At 38.4% G+C, this 11780-nt stretch overlaps 1 protein-coding gene across 1 annotated transcript in view; it reads right to left on the bottom strand.

The window, feature by feature from the left end:
* Positions 1 to 1387: 1387 nt before the first annotated feature.
* LOC134802351 (zinc finger protein 57-like) overlaps positions 1388 to 11780 on the bottom strand; it is a 38523-nt gene continuing 28130 nt past the window's right edge. Inside the window, exons 11-15 of the mRNA XM_063774971.1 lie at positions 7821 to 7940; positions 7225 to 7336; positions 5295 to 5408; positions 3721 to 3870; positions 1388 to 2661 (exon numbers count right to left, since the gene is read on the bottom strand). Of these exons, the coding sequence (XP_063631041.1) occupies positions 2533 to 2661; positions 3721 to 3870; positions 5295 to 5408; positions 7225 to 7336; positions 7821 to 7940 (625 nt within the window). The 3' untranslated portion in view covers positions 1388 to 2532. The remainder of the gene's footprint in view (positions 2662 to 3720; positions 3871 to 5294; positions 5409 to 7224; positions 7337 to 7820; positions 7941 to 11780) is intronic.

The following is an 11780-nucleotide window of genomic DNA, read 5'->3' as shown; positions in this document are numbered from 1 at the left end:
GGGGCCCTTTACCTTAACCACAGGGCGGACACGCCATACATCCAAAATCATTTGCGTTTAGTACACGCGTCATTGTGTATGTGTGGGTAAGTCGCTATACTGAGAGGACGCCAGAAGTCCGCCAGATTCATGTCGCGGCCAGTCGCGGGGCGAGGTAATGCGAGTCGGGGCGGGGCGATGCGTGGCCGTTCTGTATGATAATACTATTTTCTCAAAAATGGACGGCAAAGTCGACTTTGCCGTTTAAAAAATAGGTCGCGAAGCGCGTAGTTTATGGTCAGTCAAAAATTAAAAAGTTAAAAACATTGCAGTCTCGATTTTGGGACTGCAATGTTGCATACAAATTCCATTATTTGTCGAGTTCCAAACTTTTTAAAAGTTGAAATGGCCATATCAAATGAAGGCACAGGCCCATTAAACAGCCAAACAGATGATTAGTACCGCGACTATTTAGCTGTCTCAAATAGGTTGGCGTATTTTCGGCAGAAAAATACACTTCAATTTTTTTATTAAAAAAATAAAAAGGCGGCAAAGCTATTTTTTTCAATTGTTTCTACTTTTTTCTGTGAAAATATATACGTAAGAACGTTGCTTTTGTAAAATATTTCTATGATATTTATATTTCTTGCACCATTTTTGAGAAAAGCACTATATATGACTCGGCTGGAAGGCTACTTGCTGGCTTCGGATTCAATTAAACGGACTCCCAAGGTCGTCCGTTTAAAACGAATCCTCAGCCCGCAAGTAGCTACTTCCGAGCCTCGACAATAATGTACTATTTCACCTCAGCAGCTCGAACAAGGGTACTTTGCTTCTTAAAAACAGTGAGCAAAATCGCATTTTGCTCACTGTTTTTAAGAAGCAAAATGCGATTTTGCTCACTGAGTGAGACAAAATGACATTCAAGTGACCTTTATAGTCAAATGTCATTTCAACATGCGGGGTCTAATACAAGTTCGATATACTTGGGTTCTATTATCTCTGTCCCTCTAGGTATGTTCTCACTGCTTAGGGTGAAAAATTTTGTGTACTACACGAGATCAGTTATTTACATCTCGTGCGCTTTTGAATCCCTTACTACGCTCAAGATTCTAAATTAGATTCACTCGCTACGCTCGTGAATCTATTATAGTCTTTCGCTTGCACGGGACTCAAAATAAGCACTCGAAGAAATATCAAACTTTGATCTCTTGTTGTACAAATAACTATACTTATTCTGTGCCTTAACTGAACTACGAATGTAGCGAATTGTTCGAAAAGTGGAATCTTGCAAAATCTGACAGTTGGATTTGACCGAGTTTTGAAGGTTAAGCAACTCAAATATACCCCATACCTAATAGTATTATTATACTTTCACGATATATTGAAGCGAGGACTTCTATCCTATTGAAATAAAAAACAATTATTTTCCAGTATTGCTTTTAATTTGTATAAAAACTATAATTAATGCTTAAAGTTAAGTACAATATTATGGCAATAAAATACTGTATAAAGTAAAGCTAAGATATGATTGTAGTGTAAAAATAAAGCTTTAAAATAAATATTCTACATTAATTTTAGATCACTGGTAAATTTTGCAATAACCCGTTGACCGCTCAAGACATCAAATGACGCGCGGGGCTACAGCCCAATATTAACCTTCGCGCATTCGGACAAGGTTCACGATGGCGCGCCGCGCACGATAGGTCTCCTCTACAGGTCCATTTCTCAATGGATTCTCGTGAAATTTCGTGATTAATACATATCATCGGGTGACAAGCAAAAGTCACTAACTAACATCATTGAAATTATTGGACAATAAACCGTGTTACAAGTGTAATAAAGTGCATTGTTACTTTAATTTTTTGATAGTACTTAGTGAGTTTTGCTTGTCACCCGACGATATAGCCGGTCAAACAACTTTGTCAGTAGAAAAAGGTTTTTTTATGGGACGATAACCCTTCTCGCCGACACTTTAAATTTTCCGCTTTTTTTTCTATTTCTACTGACGGTAATGGCTTGACAGACTAGATTTTTTTTATACATTCATCATTTGGAATTTTTCCAAAATGTTGGAGTCACGGGGGATCGAGATGCAGCTCTCCAAGCCACTAGCAGGCGATTTCGTCGCTTTGCAACAGGTAGCTACAAGTACATCCGTTCCACACCAATTTAGGTGGCTAGCCATAAGCCGCGCGTGGCGCTGTCGCCATCTAGCGGCCATATCTGTCCTGATCGTAACAGACGCGTTTTGTTAGAGAGTGAATTTTCTGTACCTAAACTGATAATCGTAAATCAAGACAAGTAAGACAATGTTGCCACTTTTTACTAGCGCGTCTAAAAAAAAAAACAAGTAATAAAAAGTACTTTTTTAAATCGTAGTAGTAAAATTACCAATAAATAAATTATCTTAGCGTGTTTATTTATAAAAAAGGGATTTACTATTTTACAAACAAATTATTGCAGTGGCAACATTGTCTTACTTTTTTTGGTCTTGAATTACAATTTTCAGTTTAGTACTATTATTTATTCTTTGCCACTAGTGAGGTCGTGTTATACGATGTTTTGGACGATGTTGTGTAGGGGTATGTGCGCGAGGCCGGCGGGTTGCTGGAAGTACTCGCGGGCGATCAGCTCGGCGCCGGGAAACTCCGGCTTCTTGGCCGGCAGGGGACGGATTTGCTGTAACAAAACGAAGTAAATTACGAAAAGATTTTATATAGATATTCACAAGTTTTTATCGTCGATTGTGCTTTACTATACTCTGTATCTTTAGGTATTTAGATAAATGTAAACAAACAATTTGTATATTTTCGGGTAGTTTTAACATTTATTGGTTAACCAGCCAAATAGAAAACCGCCTGGATCTGTCAATGAACGACCTGACTCTAACCTACATTATTTGATCATGTAATGTATTCATCTACCGTCAACTGGCTTAAGGAGCCATTTGAGGGTAGATATTGTTTACTTTTATTTAAATACCTAAAGATAGGTACAGACTATAGTCATCTACCGCTCATCGAGACTAATTCTAACTTTGAGTTGTTTTAAAAAAACCTGGTGGCTACCTTCTGCGTGACATCAATACAGTACAGTCACCAGGTACATCGAAGCGGCCAAGGTGTTTACAAGGTGTTTATCAAGAAATTAAACTGCATGTTCAAATATTTTTGAAAACCTTGGTCGTTTCAATATATCTGAAGGCGAATGGATGTAGTGCATTTTTATTTTCCTTCGTATTTTCACAGAAACGTACGAACATGTCTTGCTATTTCTGCCAGTCTCGGTACAAAAAGTTCTGACGTTGACTGAAGTAGCATGACAAATACGAACGTTTCCAAAAAAATACGATGGAAAACAATTGGGTATTTGACTGTATTTAAAATAAATTATTTTACACCATGCATGAAATTAAGCACCAGAAGATTAATAGAGAAACGTAGACAGCAGTTATTTTTAGACACAATTTCAATTTTAAAATCCGTATAAAACTATAAAGAGTAGGTAATTTGATTGTGAGGTCACATGCTAGTGTTTCATATAAATTCCATAGTGGCAAAATCGTGTAACCGTAGACCACACAAGAAGTGGCAAATGATTTTTCCATTTGTTCATTTTGAATCTTATTGCAATTTCCATAGGAGTTGTAATTCAATAACCGGTTAAAGTGACCGGTTTAACTTAACAATAGACAAAGGATTTGCCGTTCGGGGCCAGCTACGAATCGATAGACTATACCTTCGGCCGCTTGTCGTGCATCATCTTGACGTGCTTGTAGATGGAGGTCTGCCAGGTGAAGGTGGCTGGGCAGAGCTTGCATTTGAAGCTTTTAGTTGTTGAGCGGTTCGTGTGCATGGCCCACACGTGGCCTTTCAGTCGCTTCACCGTCTGAAAACATATGTAAAAGAGTCATTCCACAGATCACCTACATTACAAGACAGTGAAAGGTCAATACGGCTAAGTGTGGCTGGCAGTATGCAAGTAGAAAATATATGAACTGGCAATAAACACAAATCAATAGGTAAACATGCCGCTATGTGAAGGCTCACGTAGTTTATCTATGTTTTAAGGAGGCTGCACGAGTTTGAATTGAACTTGTATGTTCTAATACAAGATTAATAAGTTTTTGGCAACTAATATTCATCGAGACAATTCTAATTAGTTTGCATTTGTGATTTACTTAATATGTATGCAAGATTTCAGCTGAATAGGAAATCGGGGAGAATAAAAGCTTGTAGTTTTGAAGTTAATTGGAGGTGATTTTGTACAAACAGCAACACTGTTAACTGTCCATCGGTGGTACCTATGCCTTTTGTAATAAAGTCCACCGATGGATAGTTAACAGTGTGGTCGATAGTACTAGGAGCGTGGAACGCGTAGAGATGGGTCGCGGCTATTTACCCAATTTACCCACCCAGGTAAATACCCGGTAAATACCCATCTACCCGGTATTTACCCGTATCTACCCAGATGGACGGGTAGATTCATTTCTTGTTGCACATGTCGATTTGTGTTAAAGTGGAGATATAAACCGAGTTAATGGTTGTAATTATTGTGTGTCATTTAAAATGAAATGGCTTAGTGAAACCTGCAGTTGTAAATAAGGAATTTTTAGTTCAATTTTGATAAACATTAAAAAAGGCCGTCATAAGAGTATATTTTTTTAGATTTGAGTAAATTATCGTACTTATACGTTGATAATAATGATAATACACATTCCAACTTCGGTCGGCGGGGGTGTGGTTGGGGGGAGGGGGGTAAAAGTGAACTTTTCATATTTCTTGGAATCTGTCATTACTATCGAAAAGTGTTGTATGTACAAACTAAAGTAGACATAATTTTCTACAAAAAAGGTTATATACATTTTTGTCCTAAAACTAACTGTATTTGACTTATGAGCTTTCCAAGTTGCGATACTGCACAATTTTTTTATTATCATTCATAAGTAGTCTTTAGTTTCATCTTTCTAATGTATATTAAAAGCGTTTTAAAACATTTCCGGAAGCCAGGGAATGATTTTACACGATTTTCATAATTGTACTGATATGTTAAATCGAACTTCACCTCATAGCAACCTTTTCGTAATTAGTTTGAACATATATTTTATGTAACATTATAAAACAATACTTAAATTAAACTTATTTATACTCACATACCATTAAACACATCAAAATTAGAAGAAAAACGAAAATACCGTATTTACCCGCGGGTAGGTAAATATCGGGTATTTACCGGGTAAATACCCGCTCTCGGGTATTTACCCGGGTAGTTACCCATCTCTAGGAACGCGAGAGGATAAAGAGATATTTCACCTTGTAAGACTTGCCACAGATCTCGCACAGATGTTCGCCCTCCGGCTCGCGGTTTTTCTTGCCCTCGTGAATATTATTCATGTGTGCCACCATTATCTTTGCCGTTTTGAATGCCTGAAAAATACATTCATAATATCAGAGACATACACATATTGCTAATCTCTTATTTAATTGTAATAGGAAATATTACGCAAAGCTCTGCATAGGGGGCGCCACGACCACTATCCATCACAATCTGAGGGTCTCCCGCGAAACAAGAAAATCGAAATTTCGTTATCCTCTCTATCACTCATGCATATTCGATTGATAAAGAGGCAGAACAAAATTTCGATTTTCGCGTTTACCGGTAGGCCCTTGTTAACAAACCGCCTTGATGCATCAATGTCATATTTTATTGTCTGTGAAAACTTATCAAAAACCAGTTGAAGGCACAGTATGTATAAGTTATTATATGGTTTACTATCTAGCTTAGTGCTGCACTCTGGCGGCAGAACATTGCAGTAATACCCCCTATTGCTAATATACATGTAATGTTTTAATACGTATGTGGCAAACAAGCATACGGTCCGCCTGATGGTAAACGGCTGCCATATAATAGCCTATTAGCGCCTGCAATTCCATTAGTGTCACATGCGCGTAGCTCACCGATCTACACGCTCCTTTTTTGAAAAATTCTATATGTAATATCACGAGAAAACCTTAACAGAACTGTAAAACTTTAAAATATTGAAGACCAGAACTTAATCGAATTTAAACTGTCGGTTTGCAATCCGGATCCGAAATATATGAAATTATCCGGATCTGGATCCGGATCCGCGGATATTCGCATACATTTCGGATCCGTCGTGCAAACCCTAGTCGTGAGACATACTAACATTGAGTTTATTCTACGGTATAACGTTTTAATTTTACTGTTTAACTCGCGTGTTTTCAGTCACTCGCGCGACATGTTTCCGAGAGCCTAGGCCTCCATTTCCAAGCACTAACAGTGCGTGACCAGCGCTCACGATGGCCGCGCGCCGCGTACTGCTGCACTCCGCGCCGCGCGCTGGGCCTACAACGACAGCGCAAGATCTCCCCCCAACCGGTTATCTCATAGCGCGCACAGCGCTAGTCACACACTGTTAGTGCTTGAAAATGGAGGCCTAGGCTCTCGGAAACATGTCGCGCGAGCGACTAAAAACCCGCGAGTTAAACAGACGAATGTTTCGACGACCGGTCTGGCCTAGTGGGTAGTGACCCTGCCTATGAAGTCGATGGTCCCGGGTTCGAATCGCGGTAAGGGCATTTATTTGTGTAATGACACAGATATTTGTTCCTGAGTCATGGTTGCTTTTCTATGTATTTAAGTATTTATATATTATACCGTTGTCCGAGTACCCACAACACAAGCCTTCTTGAGCTTACCGTGGGGCTTAGTCAATTAGTATAAAAAAAACAGTAAAATTAGCATGACCAGTGCCCTGTTTATCGAAAGCTTGTAAAATGTAATACAAGTGGAAGTCCCTTTCTAACAAAAGCTGTCAAAAGTATTACTAAAAAGAGACTTTATTGAGACAAAAAATACAAACTAAACAATAATAAAACTAAACTACATGGAATATAAAACTTAAAATAATCATATAAATAGACTTATAAATGAACATAAATGAACTTATAAATAAACTTATAAATAAAAAATGCTGCCTAGGTCGCTGTCATAAGTTATGGTGCCCAGTAGGCTGGCAGCGTTACCTCGTTGGATGGCCAGACTTAGTCTCTGGCCGAAGTAGCTGCCAGCCCTCTGGTCACCAGACGCATCTATAAGGCGCTCGGAAATTTCTTTATATAAAGACTTCGCACTGGGCCCCCACGGACCCAGAGTTTCGACTCCGAAGTATTACTCGTATTACAAGTCACAAGTTTGTGATAAACAGGGCACAGAACTTACTTTGAAGCAGACGCTGCACTGGTACTTGATCCGCTTGAGATGGTCCCAGTCTATGTGGTCCACCATGCACCATTTCGTTGCGAATTTCTTGCCGCAGTACGAGCATTCGTGTCTGTAAAATATAAGTAGGTACGTCAGACTTAAGGGGCCCACTGATTAACAGTCCGCCGGACGGTATCGGCCTGTCAGTTGTTCGGAACTGTCAAAATTTTGTTCTAACTGACAGGCCGATACCGTCCGGCGGACTGTTAATCAGTGGGCCCCTTTAGACCGAGCGCTGGTGGCCTAGCGGTAAGAGCGTGCGACTTTCAATCCGGATGTCGCGGGTTCAAACCCCGGCTAGTACCAATGAGTTTTTCGGAACTTATGTATGAGATATCATTTTGATATTTACCAGTCGGTTTTCCGTGAAGGAAAACATCGTGAGGAAACCGGACTAATCCCAATAAGGCCTAGTTTCCGCTCTGGGTTGGAAGGTCAGATGGCAGTCGCTTTCGTAAAAAGTAGTGCCTACGTCAATTCTTGGGATTAGTTATCAAACGGACCCCAGGCTCCCATGAGCGAGGAATATTATGAAGTTAGTGAAGAATACTTACACATAAGCGTCCTCTTGAACGTGTCGCTTGCTCAGTTTCATGTGGTTGTTGTAGCAGTCGCGCGAGCTGAACGTTTTGCCGCAGTCCCGGCATTCGTGCGTGGCGCCTGCGTCGCGATCTCTGAAACATTATAGTATGGCTTATTATTAACCGGGCAACTAAAATATTAAACAGGAACTTTCACTGGGCATATAATAATATAATTTGGCTGTGCATTAATATTTTAGCACCAATAAATTTATATTAGCCTCAAATTTAAGCATCATATTATTAAAAAAACTGGCAGCAAAATTAAGCCACCCAAAAAAATTATAGGGAACTTGAATTGATAGGTTGGCGTCTAAAATAATTAATTGGCAACTAATATTGTAAAGCGATCATAAAATTTGGTTGTTTATATATTTTGTACATATACAGAATACCAAAGATACCTTTATACACCGTGTTTTTATTGAATTCCGTTAACTTCGGGGTATAGTTAAGTACGTTTATAAGAACTAAATGGCATAGTTAATTTTCAAAAAAAAATTTTTTTTTTGTTTTCTGTTTTGTTTTTTTTTTTTGTTTAAAAAGTAATTAAATGTAGCATATAGCGTTGTTGTAACACGGCCATTACATTTAACTCAACCAAACAATTGAAATCTGTGACAGATCAATGTCATTTCGTACATCAATCGACCGAGATTGTACTTAAGTTTAGTAGCAAATGTATGAAGTCTAGACATGTGCGCCACGCCGCCGCGCCGCCGCCGCCGACGATTTTTCCACGCCGCCGCCGCCGATAAATTTGACCGGCGTATAATCGGCGTGGGAAATTTTGATACCTAACGTATCTTATTGCATTTTGCGTAGTGAGTAGATAGTATCAGACATATAATTTGAAGATCCTTATGCTTTTTCGCTTATTATTTGCCAGTGAACCAAATTAGCATCATTTTTGTCCTTGCGGTGTTAGCTGTGATAACGATTTAGCGTTAATTTAAACAAGATCTAGTTTCTGGATCACAGGTTATTATTTAATATTTTATCGCACAGCTTTTTTGTAAAACGCATTTTGTTTTAGTCTCTTGATTGTCAATTTAATCAGTGAACTAAAGTCAAGAAAATTGGAGGTATGCATATCCTAGGACATAAAAATGCTATTTTCTTCTTAGAATCTCCAGCCAGCATTCACTACGATTATAATTGCGTATTTTATGATATCTCGTGTGATGCTGGTGACGCGCATAAGGGTCATCATATGATAGATATGGTTTGATTTATTTATCATATAATATAGGTAGTCATTTTATCGTGATTATCGGCTTCTTTACTTAACAATATATATTTCAATCAAAGTTATAAAAGTCAGGTTAAGCAATTACACTTATAGGAACTTAAATCACCAAGGGTCATCATAAGCTACCAGTAAAGAAAACAAAGTAGACCTTAATATTCCATAAAACTCTTTTATGAAATACAATGTATTATCTCATAAAAAGTTTTTCAAGCGATTTTACGTTAGAGGGCTCGTCTTTCAAATCTTTGAGTAGTCGCTCGCAGTATGTAGGTCTGAACACACGCGGGTTTTCCCCTGCAAGTGCCATGCGACACGGGACACTTCAAAGACATTCTGTTGAGCGAATCAACCTGGCGTTTACTTTCGAAAACGATGACATCTTTATTCTAACATACATTTCTGATAATTCAGTTCAGACAAATGTAAAGTAGTTCATCATTCTCTCTCTCTCTCTCCCTAGCTATCCATCCCACATGGTGGCGGGGTCAGCTTCCCGCTTAACCTTCTCCACTTCGCCCTGTCCACGACATCGTCCTCGGATAACTTGCACTCACTCATGTCCTTTAGCACTACATCCTTCCATCTTGTTCTGGGTCTGGCCCTAGATCTTCGACCTGGGATGGAAAGTTGTAGCGCCAAATTTCCTACGTAGTCAGAAGGCCTTCATTTTACGTGATCATACCATCGCAGCCTGCTCTCCTGCATTTTATCGGCAATGTCGCGCACGCCCAGGCTTCCTCGTACGTATCGTTACGGATTATGTCGAGCCTGGTAACGCCGCACATCCACCTCAGCATCTTCATCTCGGCAACTTGGATGGTATGCACGTGTCTTTGAGTCGTTGCCCACGTCTCGCTGCCATACATAAGAACCGGCCTTATTATACTTTTGTATACCAGACCCTTGAGTTTGACCGGCATTCTCCTGTCACACGTAACACCAGTCACTTCTCGCCATTTTAGCCAAGCAGCGGCTATTCGGTGTTGAATGTTGCATTCCACATTCCCAGAATGGTGCATCATACTACCCAGATACTTGTACTGATCGCACATGGTGACTAGTTGACCATCGATGGAAATTGGGCTATTGTCGCTTGGATCTGGCTCGTTCAGGGACATGAATTGGGTCTTTGCAACACTCAACACTAAAAAAACACTAAAGTAGTTCATCATTATTTCGTAAAAAATATTTTATAATGATTTATGTGTTTTATTTGTATTCCGCTTACACTGTCATTATAGGTATTGCATAGAATGTAGCGTTTTAAAGTACCTATATATGTATATTATTTTTATGTTAATATTTAAACATACCGTTGGTAACCGTCAGGTTAGTAAGAAATGGTTGCTAAATGCCAAGTGACGTGATGGGATATAATTTTCGACAATAATTTAGAAAACACTCATAATATGTTTTAGATAGCCTAGTAAATACTCAGAAACCTTTAATGTAGAGTTTCTACGGCCACGTTCTCATGCAGTATCAAAAATTATGCCACGCCGATTTCACGCCGATCACGCCGCCGCCGCCGGTCAAAAAATCATCGGACGCCGCCGCCGATGATTTTGCCATCGGCGCACATCTCTAGTATGAACTCATTCTAAACACTAATCAATATGTAAGCCGGCCCTAAGGCAAGTGTACACGCTTGTAGAGGCCTTATAGGAAAAAAATAAATTATGGATTATCTCCGAAATGGACTTAATTAGAACATCGGTGTCTTTGAGAAAGTTACTTGATTTAAGCTCAGGAATGCACCCTTGAAATTAACGGAAATAAAAAAAAACACGGTGTATATAAGCTTTAAATACTCCATTTTTAAATAATTTTAATTTAAACATATGCATACCTAGTACTTTAAATTGACAAATTTCCTAATCCACAAAACACCACAAATTTATTTACCAATAATACCCTACTATATTTGCTATACTTATAGTCGAAATTCCTAATCATGAAACACCTAATGGCCATTATACCATTAGGTCTTTAAACTTTTAATTACTAATTTCAATAGTTACCACTGTGTTCTGCCAGAGTCAAAAGATAGGTGCGACGACGAGCGAAGCGAGGAGGAGCGTGTTAGGTTGACCGTGTAGTGACCAAACAAAATATTTTAAAAGAACCTCATCTTTAAATTAATAGATAGCCGTTTTCTTTTTAAAATGTGCTTTATAAATAGTCGCCAATATAATAATTCAGTTGCCAAATAAATATTTGGTACCTGCCTAAATAATAAACAAAAGCTGTAACGGCATTAAAATACAACTCATATTGATATATATTAAGGCTTCGTTTTTGTCGCCAAACTATTAATTTTAGTACCCATTTCTATTATTTTAAACTACCCAAATTCGATTAATTAGTTGACCGGTTAAATACGTGCCTTATAGTATAAGTGCTATAACCCCCCTATTCTTAACTTTACGGTCCTGATGTAGTTAAATTATGTTTTATCCCTTTCATACAAATATATAAGTCAAAATGACAGATGAAGACAAAAGATTCACGGCTATTCAGGCCAGTAACGCGTTTATGAATAACGCTTTAAGAATATATTAATATTATATATGTTTTATACTATTTATAGGAGATCTAAAGTCAGGTAAAAGAATTGATAAAAAAAAAAAAAAAAAAAAATGGAATAAAAAAAAATGTTTGTTAACACATTCAATACCACT

Source organism: Cydia splendana, chromosome 24, assembly GCF_910591565.1.
Source record: "Cydia splendana chromosome 24, ilCydSple1.2, whole genome shotgun sequence".
Classification (NCBI taxonomy): domain Eukaryota; kingdom Metazoa; phylum Arthropoda; class Insecta; order Lepidoptera; family Tortricidae; genus Cydia; species Cydia splendana.
This window is presented reverse-complemented; position numbering and strand designations above follow the sequence as displayed.